We start from the raw sequence: 25,363 nt of genomic DNA, 5'->3' as shown, positions 1-25,363 counted from the left end.
CATACTTACTCGATTTTACTTTCAATGTGATGAAGTATTGTAGATGATGGAAGAAAACGAGATTGCATCAGAAATTAATCATGAATACCACCTTGAGCGAGACAAATGAAGCAATCTCTGCTGATATTGTACTCCTGTACTTCCGTATACAACGTAGAAAGAATGACAAACATGCAAAGGAACACAAATATCACAACACCAAACTATACAAACTGTTTGCAGGTGGTGAAGTCTGGTTGTTGGTAGCTGACTGCAGAGAAACTGCTGTTAGAGCTGCATGCTTGACAGATCAGCATCCATGTCCATAATGGTGTCTTCCTGTATGTTCAACCAAACTGTCGGTATGAACACGATTCAGGAAACGTAACCATGTCATTTTGGATGATCTCAGCAATAAAACCTGTGTGCAGCCATCATGAATGTGATAAATGATGTAAGATGCAACTGCAGCCTGCTGTCAGACGCACACTACCTATTTTGAGGACGCACAAGGCGAAGGAAATGATATGCAATAGAAATACTGGGGGTCTATACTACCCTGTAGGAAACTCAAAGATATGGAGCAAAATGAGGGAATACTAGGACAATGGAGGGTGATTAAAATAGCACGAAACTGCTCGCTCAATTTCCGCACCCGAATTTCTCTCCATTACAAACGGGAAGAGTAAATGCTATGTACTCAATGCACAAAAAGTGATGTCTAGATACAGTACTGACAGGAGAAACATTTGCTTGAAGAAAGCCGTCATTTTGCTAGGAAATACCTTGAAGCAATAATATCATCCTAGCATACACCTTCAACGGGCTTCCCATTCCGATTTTTCCGGAAGCGCTTACGAAGCGGGGTTCCCTTCGAAGACGCAACCAAGGCAGACAAATGTGAAAATCTAGACTGTGGAACCTCTCAAGATACTGTACACTCCGGTACTTAAGCGGTTAAATCACTACAAGGGGTCCGTGTTGATTGGCGGGTCCGAATTTGGAGATGGATACCGAGGATCCACTATACATATCTGCTAATCTATTTAACAGTGAAAAAAGCTACCACATGAAACGATGCTGTTAGAATCAGTACTTGCATTAAAATCCACTGTAGGTTGAAGCTGATAGTCCTTTTATGTATGCTCCACTTCTAATGAAGCATACCTGTCGAGTTGTACCACTTAGATCGTCAAAGAAGGATCAGCTACGGCGTGGACATCGGCAATTCTTGTACTTTTCTGTCACGGTATTGGTATCGGCATGTCGATAGGTTCGATATCAGGGATTAGTAGCAGAGAATAGACAGTCAGATAGTTTTATCCTTACCCACTGTACGATTCATTTCACGTTACTAGTAGCGATTGATGTGACTCACCACGAGTGATAATTGACTGCAGCACAATACCATGAGCGCCCCTTGAACTGCGGCTTAGGTTCACGTTGTGTTCATTTAGCCGCGAAAGGGTACTATCAGCATATGGAGCGTATGTAAACTAGCATGCCAATGAGGAATCATTCCACGTTGAAATTCGCTACATCGTGACTTCAATGCAAGAATTGTGAACAGGGGCTGCAGAATAAATTGCTGATCCAGACACTTGGAAGAAAGGAACTTCAAGGAACATTTCTCGGTCCCGAAATAAGCTTTCTCCCCTCCATACTTGATGCCACCGAGGAGTTAGTTCACGTGGCGTATCCATGGTATGTCACAGAATTGCAATACTGAGATGTATCTTCCTCCGCAAAAAATTGTGGTGCGTCTGACGGCAGTGTAAATTAGTGCTAAGCCATGAATTCTACACACTATGATACCCATGCACTGGTAAAACATCGCTCGTAAGCTGGCGTGTTAGGATTGCTGTAGAAAGCGTTCATAACGCTGGATTTTGATTTCAATCTTATGTGGAAATTTTAGCCTCTGACTGTATGAAGCAGATGTAAGCTTATCCACCCCCAAAGTCCTGTGCAGAAGCGATCTTGGTCCGTGTTTAGTGCCAACGGGGCATGCCAAGCGATCGCTACCGACATATTTGTGGACGAGGCTATGTCCTGAGACACAGCCCGATGCAACAGAATAATTTGCACTGATGATCTTGGACATGCAAGTTATATTATTGCTTATCTCCCCCACTCAAATGAGAACTTATACCGATCCCTTCAACGTAATGGAATAGACCCTTGAAAGCTTTTAGGTGGCTGATGAGATGAATGAATGCAGAGATGAATTGTGGTGAACTCCGCACCTTCCGCGATAAGCGTCAGATTCCTCAGCATGCACTGCATGAGAAGCAAAGCGAAATTGGCACCGCAATTTTGAAGTTCTCGAGAAATCATTATTGTTCTTATTGACATTAACATTAGTGATAGATATGTATTAGATGCAGCATCTACACTTAAGAAGACAGCAATGAAAGGTTATGATGGGGAAATTCCAGGTGTAATTTAGAGTAGACTCGAGCTAAAGAGCTCATTCGCCACTTCTCCATATTGAAGGGTATCCGTAACGATTCGATAACCTTCACTCATATTCTCGTCATTTTGCCGGCATGTAACTCGAACTTCTTTATTCCATCGATCGACTTCAAAAGACTCGCCGTAACATCTCGCATTCTCAACTATAGCTCCGGATTCATCCATTCCTGGTTGTTCGAGTGCCATCTTCCAAATCGCAATCCTGGCAATCACACGACTATCCCATGCACCCTCTCGTCGGTGACAGAAAAGTAGTAGTTTTAGTGCTTCTTTACGCAGTGATGGTGAATTGCGACAGTACAATGCAACTTCAGACAGCGGTATTGTAGTGCGGATATCAAAATTAAACGATGCTTTGCCTTTTAATCTGGTTAGCGTGTACGAAATTGCTAGAAAGGATAGCAAATACCTTTGGACAAAAATGTTTCATACTCTATTATATCTCCTGTGTAAGAGACAATGTACTGGAATGGCTCGAGTAGCTCGTCCGTGATCGATTGCGGTTCGTTGAGACTTGTGGCAAGCTTGATAATACTGACTAACACTCGCATCCTCAAAGAATATGGTCTTAGCACTGGATGGCCACGAATTTCAGTTTTGCTATCGTACATCCACGTAGATCGACGAAGGGCAGCATCCCATTGTCTTAATTGTGCTACATAACAATCTCTCAGCCTGATTGCCGAACGAGGAATTTTTGCTCTTGGCGTAAATCTGTATTTGAATATCTCTAAATAGAGGTTGTTGGCCCTTGTGACGAGTACCTCTCGAGTATTGACTGCTTCTTCTACGCTAGAGTAAGATTCCGGGATGTAGATCTGCTCTTTTCCAAGTATGGCTTGGCGATAAGAGAATTCCGACTCGAAGCCCATAGTGGAATAATTGACACTATGAAGGCTCATTAGAACACGAACAAATCGGTCATCAAGAAGATTTGAGGTCTCTTTCGTAAGTAATGATCGAGCGAATTGCATGTGAGAAGTTGCTAGATCTCGATTGCCGTAAAAACAATCAAAGTGGGCCAATATCATGGACGAAATAAATAGTGCTCTTGAATGCTCCGCCGTAAGTTTGGAGATTCCAATGAATTCTCTCGTTGACCGCACAGCTTTGCCGTACTGCTTCAAGGCGAATTGTTCATGATCTTGAGCTCGTTGTGAGTTGTCAGTGTCCGACTGAAAGCTCCGCACAAGAGCAGAAATCGCTACGATTCCATGACGAATGCATGGCGTAGTAAAGCTTTCCTGGAGAACGGCTTCGGTCCAAAAGAATGACTCTATCGACCTAGCTGTACGGCGCGCTGTATTCATAATCATCCCGTATGGGTCCGCTGAAGCTGCATATGCAAAATCTTGAAAATACAGCAATTCTTGGTTGCTAAGGTTCAGGTAGGAAGGCTCACGATTTGCTAGAGTTGGTGGTGCCGGGCGTATAGGGACCAAGCCTTGTCGAGCAACATCATTTATTTTCGTTGCTGCTGACACCTGGGTTGCATAACCACGACACCGAATCCCAGACTTAGTACATCGAAAACAAGCTGGTTTCCCTTCATCGCATTTTAATCTTCGAAATCTATGGTGTATGAAGTCAACATTATGCTTGAATGAGATATCAACAAACCATACTTGCACGTCACGCAACCTGACTTGACCTTAGGCCTGGAAGCTCTTTTTGCAACAGGGTTTGATATTTCGCTCATTATTAATTGGGGAGACGTCAAAACAAACACTTATGATAAAACTATAAATCTTGTCAAAAGACGCGAGGAGTGATATGTAATATTTAAATTCTGCCCATGCACTGAAAGACTTTCCCTTCTAAAAATGGATAAGACTTGCGGCTAAGCCAGCAAGGGTCGAGTGTGGACAGGGCTAGACAGGAGCAGGCCAACATCCAGGATCCTAACGACACGCGGAAGGAACGCATAAAAGAATGCTCTACTCATTCCAGGGCTTGAAGCAGTGTAGTGAGAAATTGGAGAGAACCTGTATCAGGGGGAGTGCATGATCGTTCATTTGACGAATCAGAAAACAAGCCCCATTTTGTGCATTCTAGGGAGCCCACATCTCATGCATCTGCAAACGCTTTAATCCTTCACTAGGTAGCGCTTGAACTTGCATGAATTTTTGAATCCAATTGTAGGAATAAATGATCGAAAGAAATGCAAGAAAGTTGTAGCTATAAAACAGTCATAATGCGCTTAACTGCCACGAGGGACTTTCCCGTATACCTGTTCCATGAGACAGCCATGATAGTTGCAATATTCTCTAAATCAGCAAGTATTTGAAGATGGGGTATCAACCCTCAAAAGCTTGTCAGACTTGTACATCTAACAGACTTCAAACATGCATCAAGTGGAAAGTTTTGACGTCAAACTCTTCATCAGGCCTAGACGTGATGATCTGTCCACTGTATGATGTAGCAAGGCAAGTAAGCCCAGGCATGTTTATTCATTTTGCACATACCAACTGCTTTCCTTATCCTTCGTTTGAAGTAAAAGGATGTCCATTGTGATGAAGAGTGATTCATGATTGTAAGCATTATGGCATTGTGCATCAATAGGATGGGGGGCTTTCCATTCTAAAAACAAAAACTAACAGTTGGAAGTCTAAGCAATTTCGGCTGACCAGGCTTGATATGGGATTCTAAAGTCCGATGCACTAGCGGAGCGGAATAACACATCATCCGCAACAATTTTCTTTGTGAATTCTGTAATCCCCACTGTCACCACAATCTTACGGCCACCCAGATAAAACAAGTCTTACACTTCAGCAGAGGGCCCCTAAAACCTTTTTTAACAACAAGTTTGTGTTTCGGATCATACCTGAATAAAGAAACTATGGCCGAAAATATTTACGACGAGATCGAAATCGAGGACATGACTTATGACCCAGTTCTACAAATTTATCATTATCCATGTCCATGTGGCGATCGATTTGAGATTGGCATTGCGGATTTGAGGGACGGAGAAGATATCGGAGTGTGTCCAAGTTGTAGTTTGATGATTAAAGTAATTTTTGAGGTGGTGAGTTTTATTCTTCCTGATGAAGGAATGCGGTTCGATGCCAGTACGAAGGCACACCGATCATGGCTCCCGATGCAGAAAAGACAAGAAGATTCCTGAATTATGGGACTAATACTTGCGTTGTAGGATGATTTACCAAAGCCAGAAGGAGATCAAGGTGGTTCTCAAGTGGCGGTTGCGACATGAGTAGACTGATGAGCCGAGGCTGCTTCATGATATTTGATTCGAGTCGAGATTATAATATTTTACATCGAGTAGTAATGAAGGTTTACTGGAAAAGAGAATGACAGAGGGATATGCAGCGATGATGGCGGGCATACTTTTCCAAACACGACTCGCGCTCGATGATAACTATCCAGTACATGGTGCTATTCTGCGAAGGAACATTACCGCAAGAATAGAAACCGAATTGGGTCAAGTCAAGGACGTGGTGATTAGATCACAAGGAAAAGATTACTATCGTGTATATTATGAGCACACATTTAGAGAGCCATACTGTGTCCATTATCGTTGGATGAAGTCCAAAAATACAAAGCTGCCACAATATCTCAAATGATTTTCTATACGAAATATCTCATGTCGTGAAAATACCACTGCCATAAAACGCCATATGATGTCTGATTTAGGGAACGCATATCGCAAGAAGAGCTCGCCCAATTCATCTGTGTATCTTACTTGAATATTTAAAACTATCACTCTTCTCCTTGCATCTCAGCGGTATATGAATTTGATAAGTCGACACCCACTTCATTCAACAACAATTCGCTCAAAGAAGAGCCATCTCTCAAGTATATCCACTCCCCTGATCCTGTGCCTTCTTTTGAATCTTGACCTTCGCTTGTAATCACAAAATCGTAGCGCTTTGGACCAGAGGTTGGAGAAGAAAGCCAAATTTGCTTGTTGGGTGGTTGCTTGTTGATGACATACGTGCCGATGGGTGGGAATGAGAGAGTAAGAACTCCCGCCTATGGAAGTATCTCTGTCAATTTTGGGAAGTACCTCATGGAAAAATTGCATGAGCAAAGGAAAAAAAACGCACGCTGTACTCAACATCAATGTCTTCTCTCTCTTCTTGTAATGCCTCTAGCTTTTCAACAATCGTATCCATGTACTCATCCGACAATTCGTTGTATTGTTCTTGAGTGAGGTCGGCGGCTTGCTTTGACTCTTCCTTGCTATCCAATACCTTAGGCTTAGGATTCTCAGATTCTGGAGAAAGTCCTTTGCCTACTCTATTTGACGTTGCGATTGAGCGGAAGGGTTGATAAATAACGCTTGATCGAATGATTGGAAGTGCTCGACCACGCGCAAGGAAATTTCGAGGGGTAATATATTGGCGGGGCGCATTGCGGAGAATCTTTGTCAAGAATGTGCGCGTCATTGTTGCGAATTTACTGAAGAATATGTAGCACAGAATAGGAGAATTGATTCAATGGTGAGATGGGTCGACAATTTGATTGTTACAGTTCTAGGAGTTAATAAACAGGTTGGTCGCACAAAGCTCAATAGGGATTAAGCTTTCAGCTAGCTAAAGCTGCTAAGGTTACCCCACGTTTTCCCGCTTCATCATCGGGACTCGGAAGTCCCGTACCATGATCAATACACCTGCATTTTAGTTCAGCCTTCTTGTGCCAGCCTTCTATAGACCACAACAGAAATAGCAAATACAATTCGAAATTCTACATACTTGAAAGGAAAGATGATCAACGCCGTTCTTGTCTTCAATAATGCTGGGCAACCACGTCTCACAAAGTTTTATACACAATTAGTGAATACCGACCGCCCCATCATCCTCCAAAGAATCCCTTTGCTAATAGCCCCACCAGGAAACATCAGTTCAACAGCGACTTATTTCAGAGATATTTACACTGGTCTCTAATCGCCCTACTGGCTCATGTAATTTCCTTCCGCTTCCACCTCTTCTCGCCTCCTCCTCCACATCCAAAACAGACTCGTCTCCCCACAACGACATTCCTTCCCTCGTCACCTACCGCCATTATGCGACACTCTACTTCATTATCATCTCAACTTCTACCGAGTCACCACTTGCTCTTATTGATTTGATCCAAGTGTATGTGGAGGCGCTTGATCGATTATTTGAGAATGTATGCGAACTAGATTTGATCTTCAACTTCGAGACCCTACATGCAACTTTGAGTGAGATGATCGTAGGGGGTGTTGTTATTGAAACACAGCTAGAGAGAGTAGTGGAAGGGGTGAGGGCGCAGGGGAAGGTGGCAAAGAGGCCGTTGAATGAAGGGAGGGGAGGGGCATTAGGAGGGATGGGAATGGGTGGGAATTTTGCTTGGGCTACTCGATGAAAGTCGGCGACTATTTTAACTACAAACGCTTCAGGCAAACTGCAGTAAGCAAACCCGAATCATTAGCAGGGTCATGTTATTGCAAAAATTTGTGATCCGAGGCTGGCACTGAGGAACGCAATGAAAGGCAGTTGAGAGAGCAGCTCAACACTCTCAATACTAAAGTTGTTTCATATGGTTGAAATCCATAAGTCTTACGCAACTAGATATGAGCACAAAAGAGCCCAAAATGCTGTCAGCACACAGGTCTTCCTGATTAGATACACACCGTCATGGATGGCTGTGCCCCCGAGTGTCTTACGACTACTCAAATTACAAAAGAATAGCTACAAGCAATAGTATTCATGAAGGGATAACGACAAACGAGGAGGGTATCTCGAGGAGAGACTGTGATTCATACATGATTTACACTTCCAGCCCAAGAGTGGTATTTAACGCCTCCACGCCGAGAATGATATACTACAAATTATACAATATCATGGCTTTTGTCAAAGCTATAAAAACATGACCTGTACTTCAATTACTCGTCTTTGCTACAGGAGATGCGTCTGCGGCTTGATCTACACTTTTGCGAACCTGATCTTTTGTCCACATTGATCCCGTGAGTCCAAAAAACCATTCCCGAACCTATATATTGTCAATATCCTAGTTTCTTGGTGAAGGCGGAGATATTCGTACTCCCTGAAATGGTGCCCTCTCGTGAACCAAATTGTCCTTGTTCCAATCTGCGAATAGTACTCCGTACACTATCACAACTATTGCCCAAACATCAGTATTCCATGATCCGATATTTTCTCCCAGTCTACTCACATAGAACAGAGCTCAATTGTGCGATTTTGACGGCCTTTGTCCACCTCGGTCTCGCCCACTTTAACTTCGCTCTTCTTTTGTATCTTCGTTCAAGCCGGAATTGATGCTTTTGCGACAATTTGGAGAAGTCGGGTGGCCATAAACGTTTTGCCTTATACGGATTTGAGTTTGGATCATACGGTAGCTCCAACCGCGTCTGCTGAGCAGCACGTCTAACAATTGTGCGAAACATTCTATTGATGAGCATGGCTGTTAATGATTCGAGGTGAAGCTTGAAGCTGGAGAACCAATTCTGTCTTAGCCTCAGGCAATAATGCATGACCCCACTACCCGCAATTTCTCAAGTCGACTCGAATTTCTGTGCGATTTCGGGTGACTCAATGAAACCTTGAAACAACAGTAGAAACTCTACCGTGAGGATATTGAAAGTTCTGTCTGTTCAATATCGCAAATATGGCGGCAGTTGAAGCCACTGCAAAGGCTTTGGGGAATGCCACAATCTCCAAAACTAAAGAGTTGAAAGGCGCAAGTACCCCTCCTTTAGCATAACCCAAATACTTGCTAATCATAGTATCTTTTTAGACTGAGAAAAGAGACAAACTTATTGCGATTGAGAGGAAATACCAGGCACGATGGGAAAAAGATGGTGTATTCCAGCCAGATGCCCCTTCCACGTCCGAGATACCCCTCCACTCTGTCTCCGCCGCAGAATTGCGCGAACAGCACCCTAAATTCTTCGGTACCATGGCATATCCATACATGAACGGTACTCTTCATGCTGGTCACAGTTTCACCGTCAGTAAGGTTGAATTCACAGCGGGTTTCGCACGTATGCAAGGAAAGAGAACTTTATTCCCCATGGGTTTTCATTTGACCGGTTTACCTATCAAAGCATGCGCCGACAAGCTCGTGAATGAAATTAAGCTTTTTGGAAAGAACTTCGAGAACTATAAGGAGGAAGAGGTTTTGGAGGAGAAGACAAATACCCCTACGCCAAGCACACATCACGAAGATGTCACCAAGTTCACGGCAAAGAAAGGAAAGGCTGCCGCAAAGGTTGTCAAGATGAAGTATCAATTCCAGATTATGAGAGCATTAGGTATTCCAATGGAGGATATTCATCAGTTCGCAGACCCTCAATATTGGGGTGCCTACTTTTCTCCCCTTTGCAGACGAGATCTAACGAATTTCGGAGCACGTGTTGATTGGAGAAGATCGTTTGTTACAACCGATGCCAACCCATACTACGATGCTTTTGTTCGATGGCAGATGAATCGTCTCAGGGAGCTCAAGAAGATTAAGTTCGGGAAGCGATACACAATTTACTCGCCAAAGGACGGACAGCCATGTATGGATCACGATCGAAGTGATGGGGAGGGAGTTGGCCCACAAGACTACGTAGCCATGAAGTTGAAGGTCATGGAATGGTCATCAGAGGCTGCAGCTGCAATCAAGGATAAGGTCCCTGCGGATGCAGATATTTTCTTCGTACCCGCTACACTTCGACCAGAGACCATGTATGGCCAGAACTGTTGTTTTGTTGGACCTAAGATTACCTATGGTGTTTTCAAAGTTTCAGAAAAGGAATACTTCGTTATTACCGATCGTGCGGCAAGAAATATGTCATACCAAGATATTTTCCCTGAAAATGGTAAAGTTGATAAGGTAGCAGAGATTATTGGTTCAGCATGTGTTGGAACTTTAGTTCAAGCTCCTCTTTCCGTACATAAAGATGGTGTTAGAATCCTTCCTATGGAGTCAGTTCTTCCTACCAAAGGTACTGGTGTTGTTACCTGCGTACCATCTGACAGTCCAGATGATTATGCGACAATCATGGATCTCGCTAAGAAGGCGGATTATTATGGTATCAAGAAAGAATGGGCCGAATTAGAGATAATCTCTATCATCAATACACCTTCGTATGGAGATATGTGCGCTCCGTTCTTGGTGAAGAAGCTCAAGATTGCCTCACCAAAGGACAAGACAAAATTGGAAGAGGCGAAAGAGCTTTCATATAAGGAGGGGTACTACCAAGGTATCATGGCATTTGGAGAGTTCAAGGGAGAGAAGGTCGAAGTTGCCAAGCCTAAGGTCAGAAAGCAAATCATTGACGCTGGTCAAGGCTTTGCATACTCGGAACCCGAGCGAAAAGTTACTAGTCGATCTGGGGATGATTGTTGCGTCGCATTAATGGATCAATGGTATCTTGATTATGGAGAGGAGTCCTGGAGAAAGGAAGCTCTTGGCCACCTTGATTCTGGTTTGAACACTTACTCGCAAGAAACCAAAAATGGCTTTGAAGGTGTCCTCAACTGGCTCAATCAATGGGCATGTGCCAGAACTTATGGTCTTGGGTCAAAACTTCCCTGGGATCCTCAATTCTTGGTTGAAAGTTTGAGTGACAGTACCATTTACATGGCATACTATACCATTGCTCACTATCTTCATAACGATATTTTCGGTAAGACTCAAGGTCTTGCTGGAATCAAGCCAGAGCAAATGACCGACGAGATTTGGGATTATGTCTTCGCTCGCCGGGATATTAGTGATGATATCCTGAGTGAAAGCAAGATTCCAAAGGAGACCCTCGAGTCAATGAGAAGAGAATTCGAATACTGGTACCCACTTGACCTTAGAGTATCAGGAAAGGATCTCATCCCTAACCATCTTACTTTCTTCCTTTATATCCATATCGCCATTTTCCCACCAGAGTACTGGCCGAAGGGTGTCCGTGCCAATGGTCACTTGCTCTTGAACGGAGAAAAGATGAGTAAATCGACTGGAAACTTCATGACCTTGAGCGACATGATCAACAAATATGGTGCAGATGCTAGTCGAATTGCATTGGCTGATGCGGGAGATGGAGTTGCGGATGCCAATTTTGAAGAAGATGTTGCCGATAACAACGTTCTCCGTCTTTACACCCTCCGAGAATGGTGTGAGGATATGGTAAAGGAACAAGATAGCCTTCGTACAGGAGAAAAGAACGATTTCCTTGACGCACTATTCGAGAATGAAATGAATGCTATTGTTCAGGAATGTCGTCAACATTACGAAGCGACAGATTATAAGCTCGCTCTCAAATTGGCTCTTTATGACTTCACAGGTGCGCGTGACTTCTATCGTGAAGCCAGCATTGCTGCCGGAATCAAGATGCACAAAGATCTTATTCTCAGATATATTGAGCTCCAAGCTCTTCTTCTCACTGTCATTGCGCCTCATTGGTCTGAATACATCTGGCTCGAGGTCCTTCACAAGCCCACTACCATTCAGAATGCCCTTTATCCTACCGTTGCAGCTCCAAATCTAGGTCTCAGCGCTGCTCGAGAATACGTCCGCTCTACATCCTCGAATATCACATCCGCTGAAGCTGCTCAACAAAAGAAAAAAGCCAAAGGAAAAGATATTGGATATGATCTCAAGAAGCCCAAGAAGCTTACCATTTTCTCTGCTGCCAAATTCCCTGCTTGGCAAGAAAAGTATATCGACCTTGTTCGTGAATCCTGGAACCCAGAGACCAAGAGTGCTGATGACAAGGAATTGAATGGCAAGATTGCTAAGATGGGAGAAATGAAGAAAGCCATGCCTTTTGTACAAGCTTTGAAGAGAAGATTACAGAATGGTGAAGCTGCAGATCAAATATTTGAGAGGAAATTGGCTTTTGATGAGCAGAAAACACTCAAGAATATGGTACCCGGTCTTAAGAAGGCGGCTGGATTATCGGTGATAGAGTTAGTTATTGTGGATGGTGATGAGGGTGGAAAGAAAGGTGTTGTTATCTCAATTGAGGGTGGTGCGGAGAAGGAATACGGAGCTTTGCCAAGTATGGCTGACCAGGCTGTTCCTGGTGTTCCAACTTTCTTGTTTGAAAATGTCGAGGTTTGAGGAGATAGCTAAAATTAGATTTGTGTGGGATGTGGATGAAAAATGAATGGAACCTGGGTCAATGAACTCGAAAACGATTTTCTATGGATCCAAAGTCATGATGATGAATGATAGATGACCAAGAAGAAAAGATAAGAGTTATGAAATAGATGATTGTTATGAAATTGAAGAAATTGCGTTTATGCATTCATGATTTCAACATGATGTGTATGTTGAAAAACGCCACATTCCAGATACGTGGATGAAGTGACGGGAACCTTGAAACGGATGAGAGCGGGATATCTCTAAATATTATGCAACAAATAGTGTATTTAGTGAGATCTGGACACGACTATACACACGAGTGTGTGTTGCACTGATATCGTTCACGATCAAATATCATTTGCCTGGCTGATTAATTGCTTAGTTGGTAAATGCTTTCTCGCATCAATTGCCCGCCACGTTATTCACTTCGTCAATCGTCAATCAAGAATATATATCGACACAAGAGAACAAATGATTTGACGCTACCTAGGTACTGGAGCAATCTCTTCAATTACTGTATTTTTAGGATTGGATTATTAGCTACAGGTTGCTACAGATCATGCCCTTGGGAGGATGACACCAATTATCCTTTTTGCTGTTTTATTGCTTGTTTTTCTTGTTTGGTAGATAGAAGATGTTCTGGCTGTTGGGATATCTATGTAGTATTAAGATGCTGATAGAGAATGGCTAGAGAAATTGTACTCGAGAAATTCCGCAAGTGCTTCACTGAGGGCGTGGGCTGAATTGGAGAAAGTCGCTCTAGTTTTTCAGTTGGAAGATCATAGCTCATAGGAACACAAAAATAAAAATCCAGATTTAGCACGAATGAAATGAACAAACACACAGAGCAACACCTAGAAAATCCGAGAATCGCATGCAGAAATGCCGTATCTCGGCATACGAGGAATGCGGCCGGCTTAAACGAGATCGGAAGCATCTCCGGCTTCACTCATCGTCCGAGATTTGTTCTGTCTGCGAACAGCAATCACATCATCGAACATCGATTATTAAAAATCAAGATTATGATGTAAGTAAACTCGAGAAGCAGTGACGCAAGTATACATGAAAACTCTAGTTATTTTAGGTACCGGATTCTGAAAGCAGATATTCAGGGGAACAAAGCACGATTATCGAACAACCCTGCTGTCAAGCTTAAGCAGTTATGTAACCTCGACGTGCGTTTCCATAAATATCTTCTTACTCCTATTTCCATAGCTGTTTCCGTAGCCGACTCAGAGAAGCTGGATTCATTGGTTGCTTTGTTCTACTTCTCATTTCCATTCATCCTCTACGTTTTCATGAAGAAGTCTTCTTCAAACCATTCCTAAACCGAGTTCACTTCCGCAACCATAGATGTCATAGATGTGCAAACGAAGCAAACCTCTATAGATAGTTCAATTCGCCTTCTGACGCTCTGCTTGCGGTAATAACCGGATAAAGAACTTCTTGTACGTGATAATTGTATATAACCATGTCAATCATGTCTGACCCAGGTTTTGATCTCGTGAACCTTTTCTTCTCAAACACTTTCGTTCTAAACTTTAGAATTCGATACTTCTCTCGTTCGAACTTTCATACAATCAAGCGGTTAGAACCCTACAGTCAAGATGCGTTTCCACTATGCTATCATAGCGGGTCTCGCTACTCTCTCGCTTGCAGCTCCGCAGGGTCAAATTCAAGATCAAGTTGATAATGCCCTTGCTAATATCAATGGAAATTCCAATGGCAATTCAAATGGCAATGCCAATGAGAATGGAAATAGCAATGAGAATAACAACAGCAACACCAACACCAATACAAATGTGAACGAAAACACAAATGTCAATGAGAACACCAATATCAACGATAATGACAATAACAATAAGCCCCCACCAAAGTCTACTCCAGACAAGCCAACTTCCAAGCCAGAGAAGTCAAGTTCCCGCATTGCAGAGAAGCCTAGTTCCCGGACACCTCCACGAACAACCATCAGAAGTACTGTCGATGTCACTTCTACAATCACGGTCCGTCCAACAAGTACTGTTCAGCCAACCACTCAAAGAACTTCAACTCAAAATTCTTCAACTCCTAGTAGCTCAGCAACTCGTACTCAATCGGATGTCACTACCAGCAGAACTTCAAGTGCAAGTAGCACAGGTACTCGTACCCAATCTGGCCTTACAACCAGCCGAACTACAACTACTAGCGAGAGTAGAACTATAACTTCCAGAGAGAGTAGAACTGCAACTACCAGCGAGAGTAGAACCATATCTAGCATCAGTACAAGTACGACTTCGCGCGCTACAACAAGCGAAACATCTTCTACTATTTCCACCTCTACCTCCACTGGAACAGGAACTCGTACTCAATCTGGCCTCACAACAAGTCGTGAAACCACTACGATTGTCACTACGATTCCTACCACTTCAGAAACCGGTACAGGGACTCGTACTCAATCTGGTCTTACTACAAGCAGAGAAACTACTGTGGTTACTACAACTGTTCCTCCTGAAACTGTTACTACCCGTATAACTACTGGTAGTGAAACTGGGACTGGGACTCGAACTGGTGGAGGTGGTGTCACTACACCTACTACTCAAGTTGTTCCTCCTCCTGTTATCCCTACTACCCAGGTTGTTCCTCCCCCTGTTATTCCTACTACCCAGGTTGTACCACCTCCTGAGACAGCAACTCAAGTTGTGCCACCACCTCTTATTCCCACTACTCAGGTTGTGCCACCACCTCTCATCCCAACAACCCAGATCGTTCCTCCTGTCATCCCAACTACTAAAGTTATTCCTCCCCCTCTCATCCCTACCACCGAAATTGTTCCTCCACCAGCCGTTACAACCGACGCACAAGGAACCGTCAATCCCATCATCCCCATCATCCCTATAATCCCCATCACCCCCATAATCGAAACCGGCACCGCCACCGCAGCAGGCGGCGTCGTCCCACCCCCCAACACCCTCTTACCCTCCATCACAATCCTCCCCGTTCTCACAACCATCACCACCGTCAACCCACCCATCACAACCATCACCTCCATCCCAATCGTACCCATCGCCCCCATCGTCCCCCTCACCATCACCAGCGAAAACATCGTCCAAACCGTCCAAGGAATCCAAACCACCATCTCAGGACAAGAAACTATTGTTCCTGCAACACAAGTTCCAGCCAGTATCGTTAGCACGACCGTCGTTTCCGGTGTCACGCTCACGACTACTATTCCGGCAGGTGCAATCACCACGTTTGTTAGTGCGGGTCAAACAATCACAACTTTTGTTCCTGGTGGCGTGCCCGCTGAAACTAGTGCCGGGTCTGTTCTTGGTCAGCTCACTAGTGGTGCACCCACTGAGACTGCTGCCGCACCTGCGGAAACTAGTGCCGGGGCGGTTGCTGGTCAATTTACTGGTGGTGCGGAGAGAGTTAAGGCGCTTGAAGGAGGAGCTATTGTGGGACTTGTTGGGTTTGCTGTTGGGGGTTTGTTATTGCTTTAATTTTTGATGTTGTTTTGATTTCGTTCATTTGACTTCTTTCATTTGATGAGTTGGTTATTTAATGTTCCGGAATTAATTCTTGAGACTTTGCCTGGATTTGGATTTTATTGGATTTTGTATGGATTTGCGTTTATATCTATATTGATTGAATTTTGATATTGATAATAATACTGCGATGGGAGTTTTAAGTTTTGTTTGTGGGAACTTGCTTGGGGTGGTAATGGATTGATGGATGGAAGGAAGGAAGGGCGAAAAGTCTACTTAATGGATACCTACCTAATGCGACGGGGAAGATTGCTATGATATAAATATAGGGTAAAGAGATAATGCATTAATTTTTAATAATCTAGATACATATAAATTTTGTATGTTTGGAATATTTGATTGAGTGAGTGAGATGATAATATTCTTGATGCATTTTTTAAGGGTTATTTAGTGAAGTAAGATGTGTGCAATGAAGAGAGTAGTCTCCCTCAGATTTGCCACATGCAGGAACACTATATACCGCATGCGGCATTGTCATGATGAAAACATGAATTAAAACAAAGGAAAACATTTATGTTGTGTGCATCCATATCTTCTGTGTCATGGCATCCTATCAGACTTTTACCACTAGGTATAGTAATATCATCAAAAATCACCATCACCCATCACAATCAACCTTCACTCTACCCATCTAGTTCTCTATCAACCATAACACATGACCTGCCTTCCTCTTCTCTTTAACCACAAAACAACACACTCGGCCCCAAATCCAGACATGCAACAAATCTTCCCCCCTTTCCCTTTTCCTATCCCCTCACTTAACCACAAACCACAAAACTCGGGCCCAAAATCCAGACATGCAACAAATCTTCCTTCGCTTCACACCTTCCCTTCATATGTTCAACTCCTTCCCCCATCCCTTACCTTGCACATTCTACACCTTCCTTCCACGCCTCACACCTTCCACGCCTCACATCTTCCACGCCTCACACCTTCCACCCCTCTTTTTAATTATAAAACTCGACCCCAAAATCTAGAAATGCAACAAATCTCCCTCATTTGCATTTTCCCCTTACACCTTCCTTACCTTTTCCCTACAGCCTCCACCCCACCCCGTCCATCCATCCCTTTAATCACAAAAACTCGGGCCCAAAATCCAGACATGCAACAAATATTTTCTTCACCCTAAATTCCACTTGTACATTTCTCTTCATTCGCTGACCAGAGTTGAAAGGGAATCTAATCGTACGATATCGTACTGTTCTCGCTTAAATATCGTACGACTGTTGTTGGTGGTGTAAGACGCTTATTTTGCCTATTTTGCTGTTTGGGCAGGGGGTGGTGAAGCGATAGGCGAGATAATTCGGATAAAGGTATAGTACGTTAAATTGGCAGAATAGCTGTGAGGGATAAAAAGAAACGCGTGTTGTGTGTGCAATAGGATGCACTCATGGTGCGAGTTCTCAAGTTTTCACAAAATTGTAGCAGCAAAAGGTGACATAGTTGGCAAGTGTGTAATATTGATGAAAAACTAAGCTATATTGCAACCGTAACACGCAGACCTCAAGATAAAACGAAATGAACATACGGTGTAGAAGGCAAACGGCCAGTTGGAGTACAAAATCTATTAAATTTGTTAGTAAAATTCTCGGTTTATCTTCTCCCAAACGAAATTATAGAAACAAGAGTAATCAGACAGCAGTTGGTACTTTTTTTGTCCACATAGAAGATTACAGAACAGGTCTGTGAATAAGGTATATCATCATATTACTCTTCGCCCCCCTGATTGAAGAAAAAATGTAAGTGCTTACCAAAGTTGTATCATTCAAGCTTCCTCTTCTTGAAGAATGAATCCATAGTTCTTTGAGAAGAATCATGTTTCAGACTTCCCAATCCACCTCTGGTTTTCTTGAGCCCTTTGAGATGATCCTGATTATTAACAGACTTTACCATGAGTGACATGATGACCTCAAAATTGTCAAAATTATGGTTTGATAGTTTCACTGAGGTTGGATCATTTGATTGTTCATCCGATACCAGGGGGTCCAAGCCAACTTTGGCAGGCGACACATCCGGAATAGACTTGATAACCAATTCTAAGTAGCCAGTATTGGACCAACCACCAATATATTCCAGTCCCCGTTCAGGATATGGAACATCTGGACCAACCGAGACATTCTTTGGATTGAATTGCCTTAAAATAACTCGCCATAGATGACCTAGAATAATACCATGAGCCACGGTGACGATGGTATCACCATTAAGATTGCTGTCATTGATTTCGAGGAGGTGCATCAAATGCTCTTTGACGAATGTCTCCATCCGCCTCTTCATCGATTCCTTCGACTCTACATCTTTGAATCCAGGATCACCTCGATGTGCCTCATAATGTATTTCCTTGCCAGTTTTGTTTGAATCCTTCGAACGTTCATGAAATGGTTTCTTTTCGTAATGACCAAAGTCTTGTTCTCGAAGGAGCTCAAGCTTTGTCACCTCGAGAGAAGTGCCATTGTCCTGAGCAGTACGAATGGCCTCTGCGGTCTTTACAGCTCGTTGAAGATCGGAAGAGAATATATTGGAGACTTTTGAAGCTGCAAGATGAGTACCAAGTCGATTGGCTTGCAACACGCCATGGTTCGTTAGTGGAGAGTCTGTAATGCCAGCACTTAAAGAAGTTAGCCAAAAGAAGGTTGAAAGTGTTGCAGACGGACAGCTTACTATACATTGGCAACATTGTCGACGGTCTCGCCGTGTCGAATTAAGAGAAGCCTCATCCCGCCATGTGGGAGAGGGAAGAAATAACCATCAAGAAAATACTACCATAATTAGTGCAACAATTGAATTGTACGAGGTTGTACTTATCGATGATTACTTTGGAGGGGCATCAACAAAAGATAAAATATATATGCAGAAAAAAACTAATTTGGCGAGCTTGCTTAGTAAGCACGCTAGCGTGTACCAGATCCGAATTTGAGCCGATGACATTCTACCGATTAGACGGATCTGGTCATCTCTCTGATAAAAGATACATAAGAAATAAGTCTTGCATTCGTCATTTCAGTGCAGATGTTTAAAACTGTCAATTGGGAATTGAAATATGTATCCTGTTAAAAGGTTGTCTTGGTCTTCCGGTATATTGCCCAATGCCCATTGCTCCCCCTTCCAAACTTTTTATAAGACAAATTGAAGGATGCCTCCACGAATTCATGACCTAAATTTACATTGCATTTGACGCCGTGGCTACTAAGCTTATTCCACCTCCCAAGTGTTATTGTGCGAATTTATCAAGTCTCAAGTACACCATTTTGAAGTTTTCAAGATACCAAACTTCCAAATCTATAAGGTGCCATGCTTTTGAGATTTTGACACACAAATTGTCCCAGAGGAAAGCGCTTTTTGAACTTTGAGATATAAAATGGCTCAACCCAGCTAGGTCATCTTTTAACCTTCCCTTCATGGCGAAAAACATTCAATGCAAGTAGACAATATGGAGCAGAAAATTAGTCTACTTTCTCAAGCCATATTATTACACCACGACCAGAACACCATACAACCTTTGGCTATCTCACACGTTATTACTTCAATCGCAATAACTGATCTTCTATCTACCGCAGCACAGCTACAATACAATGGACCGTCAAAATCTAGATAATTTCTTCTGGGTTACTGGTCGTCTACTTGGATGGTGTATAATTCTCTGTGTAGAGTATGCAAGATACATCCTTCGCGAAATTTCAGAAAAGACGCGAGAAGGTCCTACACACGAACCTATTCAACGTTTGCGTCTTATACTCCAACTGCTGTCCTATATTTTGCAAGTATTGGGCATGCGTGATGGTTTCAGGCCAACGGGGACCAAAGTCATATGTTTTCTGGCCGAGAGATCTTCCAAGATAAATCGCCTCCTGTTGTGGAGTCTCAAGCCATTGTTCGTGAAATTCATCATGTGCTCTTCCATGATAATCCATCTTTTCCACATCAACTTTGTCCTTTTCTATGTCAATCCTGAAGCTACGGGAATAATTTTGGGGAGTTCTTCGCTGGTATACACCATTGGAAAGTCGCCAGAGAATTCACTTCTTCAAGGAGACAAATGGTTCCTTTCATGCCGTTGAGATGTAGCAAGGAGTGGGCTTGCTACATGCCACATTTCTTTTAACAGCCATCGAGATTTGAGGCAGCATTTGTGAATTTATTCGCTTCTCTATTAGAGTTCAGAAAGGGGACGGAACTTGCCCAGTTTCACATTCAGATATTAGTTCAAGGATGTAAGTCAGCGGGTAAGCATAGGTTGAGAATCTTTGCGTATTTACTAACCTTCGAGGAATTTAGTTCTAACACGTTTCCTCCCACGGCCATCGCAGTCACAACTAGATGCACCAAAAACTCTGTGGAGCACAACAACCTCCTAAGTATCCTTTGAAGTCTTTGTGGGAGACTCTTGCATTATTGGCCTATTATAGTTAGATTATTCTCATGCTCTTTAGAACACTTGCTAAGAGGAGGAAAATAACATGCTAATGGGATGTCAGCGAGTCTTTTCTTCTATCCTGCAGGCTGGTTTAGCGATTCCCTTCAACAAGCACATAGCATTGGCTTTTGTGATTGGCTGATACAATAGTGTATTGCAAGCGCTTACGGACTATTTGGAAGAGATGTGATGGCTTAGGACCTGCTAGTATCTGTTTATAACTTTCTTTGATCACGGAATTTGGGGGATACATTAATATCATTACCACAAACTATCTATGGACTGACCTTTATACTTCTGGACGTATTCCAGATTTCTTTGCCCAAGCTCTAAGAGCTTACTCAAGTTTTTTTTCTAAAATATATACATATATGCCCTATACACCAATAGACAAGAGTACTACACACGGACCATGCCAAGTGGTATGGTAGCTTAGGCTCTTCGGCCACCTCAGCCCACTTTCCCACCTTACAACAACTTACAATATTCAACGGAAGTTGCACAACTCTACCACCACAACCCCAAATCACTTATTGTTAACGGCAAATCAATCCTTAGTATCTGAGACATATCCCAGCAAATTTTCGGGGGAACTTTCCAAGGTAAGTTGACCTTTTTGTTGTGGTAGTTTTCACCTTTTTGGTTCATCATATGAGTGGTTCTGGATTTTAGGGAGGTGAAGTTCGCTTCATCAGCACTCGCCGAATTTTCTTCATCAACCGAATGTTAAGAATTTCATCGGGGTATCATTAAGGATGAAGATGGAAATGCTCACTTTAGTTTTCTCATTTATATTATCAAGGATCCTCCAACACACACTGGTTGCGCTTACCTTATATAACATGGCATCTAGTGCATGATATATCGGTAATGATCCATACTACACGACAGCAACTAACACCAACAACTGCACCCTTGTTGTATTTCGCATCTAGCACATAATTTCAGTTCTGAGTTGCTGTTGTGCTCAAGGAGTCTTAGTAACACTCATTGCCATCATTGCGTTCACTCATCATCACCGTCTAGGGTCAATGACTAACGATTTTTAATTCATGTTCAAAGGTCACAAATATGGATAACCATTCCAAGCTCAGACCAGATGATGACAATCCGGATATCACGACCGACAACAGTGAAACTAATCACAATGTAAGCATCTTCGGTAATCCCAATATGTTCAATAGCGCAAACTTCGTTCAAGCAAGCATACTCTCCAATGATGCCGAAAGTACCACTAATAGCCCGAATCTTTCTTATACAAGCATCTTCTCAGATGTTCCAAGCAGCATTGATAATAGCCCAGTCTCTGCTCAAACTAGCATTTTCTCTGGTGGTCAAGATCGCAATGTGACTAGCCCAGTCACTGCCCAGACTAGCATCTTCGGAAATGCTTTAAACAGCAGTTTGACCAGCTCAACCTCTGCACAGGTCAATGATAATAACCCCGATTTGGAAATTACCAGTGATATCGATTCACGCTCAATTAGTTCGTCCCCCGAAGCCCCCGACTTCGATGCTCCCGCAGCTCCAGCACCAGAAACCCTCTTCCTTTCCTCGGACCATAGCTCCCCTCCAACCTTCAAATATAACATGCCAAGAACTTTTGCCGGATTCGGCGTCATGTTCAACAGTACCAAACGTAGTGCTGCTATCAAAGGACAAGCGCAACGAATTGGAGCCGGAGGTGCAGACAAGGATGATAGTGGTACTTATGATCCCAGTTTAGAACGCAAGCGAAACGTTAGAAATACTAGAGCTAGGAAAAATAAGGAGAATGAGGGAGAAGAGGGAACAGCGAAGATAGGTGCCAGTGCAAGAAATGGGAGGAAAACTAAGGAGCAAGGTTCTTTTGAGTGGATGATTACGATTAAATTGACTAGTGAAAAGGGTTTGAAGTGTTTGAGAGAAATTAAACCGGGTCCAGAAGGTGATGAGAGGAAGTTTCCACCAATTTATGAAGCGGATGCATATGTTGATGATTTAGGGGATGAGAATGAAAATGGGAATGGGGATGATGAGATCGACTATTCAATTCATTCTAGACGGAGGAAAAAGATCAAGATTTCACATAACCGAAGGTACGTAGAGATTCACTCACACGATGATTTCGACCAAAAACAGCTAACGGTTCTAGATCTGACGGTCTAACACTTGAAGAATTACACGACGGGCATCCTCAACTTCGTGGCTGTAAAGCTTGTTTCGAAGCTGGAGACGACGAATGCTCACTTATTGAATATAGTCATGAATGGCCCTGTGAGGGTTGTGAAGATGCAGGTATTGATTGCGAATTCATTATCCCGCCTGAAATTAAACTTTCATGCCTTCGATGCAAAGAGAAGTTGCGAAAGAGATGTTCCTATGCAGATGATGGTGGGAAAGGTGTTGATTCTTGCAAAGCATGTGAGGAAGCTAACGTCAAATGTATTGCTGGTCCTAGAGCTGGTTCTGCACCTTCATTGAGAATTTCGGATGTGCTTGCGAATGCTGGCACTAAGAGAAAGGGAGGCAAGAGTACGAAAGCAGAGGGTATAAGAAAAGACCAGAAACAGTTACAGCTACTAGTGTTGAGAAGTTGAAAGCTATGCCTCGAAAATATGTCTCTTGCAATCGTTGCAGAGTCGAATTCAAAGGCAGATGTTCACTCAAGCGCGATGATGAAGGGCCATGTAATCGCTGCGTCAAGGCAAATGTAGCTTGTACTTTTAAAATGCTACCTAGCATCGCCACAACTCCAAGTAAAGAAAAAGGCGAAGGAACATGGACAGGAACAAGAAAAGATATGGCACCAGTTTCCAGAACTCCTCAAGACCTTACCCAAACCATCATTCTCGAATCAACCAAACTCAACGACCGAGTATGGCGCACCACCCACCCACATGCACGTCGTAACAAAACTCAACAAAAAGCTTTCTCACGGGCACAACCTTCCTATTCACCCGACATTCAATTTCTAAGCTCGAAGCCTATCAACCATTCAAATAATCAGATGACGGAAACCAACAATAAATCACATATCTCCAACACCCCTACTCCCCAAACCATCCCCCCAACCTTCGCCATCCACCACAGAGGCATCCGCACCATAACCATCCCAACCTCCTTCTCGCACCCCCTAATCTTCAACTACAAACGCGACCCGATGTCCCTCTACCCCCCCTGCGACTTCCACACCAACCCCTTCTTCGGCCTCTTCGGGTACGGTCCCCGTCTCGTAACCGTCGTCCCCTGGCCTAGCATCACGGGAGCCGGATACGAAGAACTAGAAAACGGATGGGGAGATTCAGATGCAGGACATGAGGTTACGAGAATGTGTGTTAAGTGTACGTATGCACGAGTTAGGATATTGGGATGTGCGGAACATGGGTTCAGACAGATGCAGGGATTGGATGAGCGGATGAGAGATGAGGGGTTGGTGAGGGAGAGTGTGGAGGCTTGTGAGGAGGGGTTGAGAATGGGGAGGTGGGGGAGAGGTGAAGGGGGGGAACCTGGGGTGGGGAGTACAGCGGAGTTGGTTTGGAGGGCGAGGTGGTGTGCGGTTTGTCCGAGGCCGGGGGATTGGGTTTGTAAGGGTTCTGGTGGGGGAGGAGGGGTGGAGGGAGGGAGGAGGGAGGGTTCTTCGCAGGGTAGTCGGGAGAGGGTTAATAGGGGGTGTGGTTTGATTCTCTGTGATACGTGTTATGGACTTCATGGAAAAGTTCAGAAGGGAGGAAAGAAGGGTGGGAGAGTAGTATTGGGGAGGGTTATTCAATTAGCGGGTGAGATGAATAGGAGAGAGGATTATCCGGATGGGGTGAGGGCTGATGCGGGATTTTTGAGAGAAGATGGGGAATTGTTTGTTAGGATGCTAAAGGGGGTTTGTGTGGGAAATATGGGGAAGATTGGTGAAGTGGCTGGGAGCGGAGGTAGTTTGAGGGAAGGAATGGAAATTAAGAGAGAGTTCGACGCTATGGATTCGAGAGGAATAAGTTGTTCTACTTCGAAATACACGCGTGAGAGAGAATACAGGGGTAAAGATGAAGCAACCATTCGAGCAACTACCCCCTTTTCTTCCCCCACATCATCTCGTCAAAATCCCACACCAACTATAACTAAGAACCTAAAAGAAAAAGAACAAAAACCCATCTATCCAGCTACTCCTCTATCCCAACACCATCCCCAACCACAACAACTCCCCCACCCACCCACAACACATAAAAACCAAGCACCACCACCACGCCCCGAGAGAAGAATAACCAAGAACTCAGAAAATAATATCACTACCACCACCAATACCACCACTACCACTATCAACAGCACTACTAATAATAACAATAACAATCATAACCATAAACACAGAAAGATAATCCAAAAATCCGGGGATATTAAAGAAGAAATAAGTTTCCTTCCGGGAAGGATGAGAGATGGAGATGGAGTGATGGGGACACATGTACAGATGATTAGACGGAATAATAATGATCAAGATCAAGCGTTTAGAAATGAGTTTGGATTTGCAGATGATCATGATCATGATCATGGGGGGCAAGGGATAAGTGGTGGAGGATGGAAGGGGAGGGGTGTGGATGGAGATGGGGATGGAGATGGGGATGGAGATGGGGATGGAGATGGGGATGGAGATGGGGATGGAGATGGGGATGGAGATGGGGATGGAGATGGGGATGGAGATGAAGTGGTGCGGAGTATTGAGAGGGAGGTTATTGAATTAAGCGATTGATGTTTTTTTCATCATTTACATTCATTCATTCATTCATTCATTAACTTGTTCATTTAATTATTTATTTATTCTACTCTCACATCTGGAATTAAAGAGAAAAATCCTTTATAATTGTTAATTTGTGTTATTAGCTTTTGCCTATTGCATTAACAATATACGAGATACGAGACACAGGACACAGGACAGAAACCAAGA

General features: G+C 43.4%; 11 protein-coding genes across 11 annotated transcripts; 6 read left to right on the top strand and 5 right to left on the bottom strand.

The window, feature by feature from the left end:
- Nucleotides 1–80: 80 nt before the first annotated feature.
- On the top strand, nt 81–308 carry SS1G_10735 (predicted protein; the record flags this gene model as incomplete). The annotated part of the gene is made up of 1 exon (XM_001588238.1): nt 81–308. One exon carries the CDS (start codon nt 81–83, stop codon nt 306–308), a length of 228 nt encoding a protein of 75 aa, XP_001588288.1.
- Nucleotides 309–2,424: 2,116 nt separating this feature from the next.
- SS1G_10734 (hypothetical protein) lies at nt 2,425–3,326 on the bottom strand (the record flags this gene model as incomplete). The annotated part of the gene is made up of 2 exons (XM_001588237.1): nt 2,425–2,813; nt 2,864–3,326. 2 exons carry the CDS (start codon nt 3,324–3,326, stop codon nt 2,425–2,427), a joined length of 852 nt encoding a protein of 283 aa, XP_001588287.1.
- Nucleotides 3,327–5,293: 1,967 nt separating this feature from the next.
- SS1G_10733 (hypothetical protein) lies at nt 5,294–5,665 on the top strand (the record flags this gene model as incomplete). The annotated part of the gene is made up of 2 exons (XM_001588236.1): nt 5,294–5,479; nt 5,606–5,665. 2 exons carry the CDS (start codon nt 5,294–5,296, stop codon nt 5,663–5,665), a joined length of 246 nt encoding a protein of 81 aa, XP_001588286.1.
- A 506-nt stretch (nt 5,666–6,171) lies between these two features.
- SS1G_10732 (hypothetical protein) lies at nt 6,172–6,860 on the bottom strand (the record flags this gene model as incomplete). Its single annotated transcript, XM_001588235.1, has 2 exons — nt 6,172–6,444; nt 6,519–6,860. The coding sequence occupies 2 exons, from the start codon at nt 6,858–6,860 to the stop codon at nt 6,172–6,174; spliced, it is 615 nt and encodes a 204-aa protein (XP_001588285.1).
- Nucleotides 6,861–7,178: 318 nt separating this feature from the next.
- SS1G_10731 (hypothetical protein) lies at nt 7,179–7,800 on the top strand (the record flags this gene model as incomplete). The annotated part of the gene is made up of 2 exons (XM_001588234.1): nt 7,179–7,247; nt 7,306–7,800. The coding sequence occupies 2 exons, from the start codon at nt 7,179–7,181 to the stop codon at nt 7,798–7,800; spliced, it is 564 nt and encodes a 187-aa protein (XP_001588284.1).
- Nucleotides 7,801–8,445: 645 nt separating this feature from the next.
- Nucleotides 8,446–8,842, bottom strand: SS1G_10730 (hypothetical protein; the record flags this gene model as incomplete). Its single annotated transcript, XM_001588233.1, has 2 exons — nt 8,446–8,546; nt 8,611–8,842. 2 exons carry the CDS (start codon nt 8,840–8,842, stop codon nt 8,446–8,448), a joined length of 333 nt encoding a protein of 110 aa, XP_001588283.1.
- Nucleotides 8,843–9,354: 512 nt separating this feature from the next.
- Nucleotides 9,355–12,495, top strand: SS1G_10729 (hypothetical protein; the record flags this gene model as incomplete). Its single annotated transcript, XM_001588232.1, has 1 exon — nt 9,355–12,495. One exon carries the CDS (start codon nt 9,355–9,357, stop codon nt 12,493–12,495), a length of 3,141 nt encoding a protein of 1,046 aa, XP_001588282.1.
- A 1,631-nt stretch (nt 12,496–14,126) lies between these two features.
- Nucleotides 14,127–15,998, top strand: SS1G_10728 (predicted protein; the record flags this gene model as incomplete). Its single annotated transcript, XM_001588231.1, has 1 exon — nt 14,127–15,998. One exon carries the CDS (start codon nt 14,127–14,129, stop codon nt 15,996–15,998), a length of 1,872 nt encoding a protein of 623 aa, XP_001588281.1.
- A 1,806-nt stretch (nt 15,999–17,804) lies between these two features.
- SS1G_10727 (hypothetical protein) lies at nt 17,805–18,717 on the bottom strand (the record flags this gene model as incomplete). Its single annotated transcript, XM_001588230.1, has 2 exons — nt 17,805–18,634; nt 18,702–18,717. 2 exons carry the CDS (start codon nt 18,715–18,717, stop codon nt 17,805–17,807), a joined length of 846 nt encoding a protein of 281 aa, XP_001588280.1.
- Nucleotides 18,718–19,717: 1,000 nt separating this feature from the next.
- On the bottom strand, nt 19,718–19,951 carry SS1G_10726 (predicted protein; the record flags this gene model as incomplete). The annotated part of the gene is made up of 1 exon (XM_001588229.1): nt 19,718–19,951. The coding sequence occupies one exon, from the start codon at nt 19,949–19,951 to the stop codon at nt 19,718–19,720; it is 234 nt and encodes a 77-aa protein (XP_001588279.1).
- A 915-nt stretch (nt 19,952–20,866) lies between these two features.
- On the top strand, nt 20,867–25,168 carry SS1G_10725 (predicted protein; the record flags this gene model as incomplete). Its single annotated transcript, XM_001588228.1, has 5 exons — nt 20,867–20,876; nt 21,013–21,056; nt 21,517–22,532; nt 22,589–22,968; nt 23,013–25,168. The coding sequence occupies 5 exons, from the start codon at nt 20,867–20,869 to the stop codon at nt 25,166–25,168; spliced, it is 3,606 nt and encodes a 1,201-aa protein (XP_001588278.1).
- Nucleotides 25,169–25,363: the final 195 nt, after the last annotated feature.

Source organism: Sclerotinia sclerotiorum, genomic scaffold (assembly GCF_000146945.2).
Source record: "Sclerotinia sclerotiorum 1980 UF-70 scaffold_16 genomic scaffold, whole genome shotgun sequence".
In the NCBI taxonomy this organism is placed as follows: Eukaryota; Fungi; Ascomycota; class Leotiomycetes; order Helotiales; family Sclerotiniaceae; genus Sclerotinia; species Sclerotinia sclerotiorum.
Note: the sequence above shows the minus strand (reverse complement) of the source record. Positions and strands in the feature narration are given on the sequence as shown.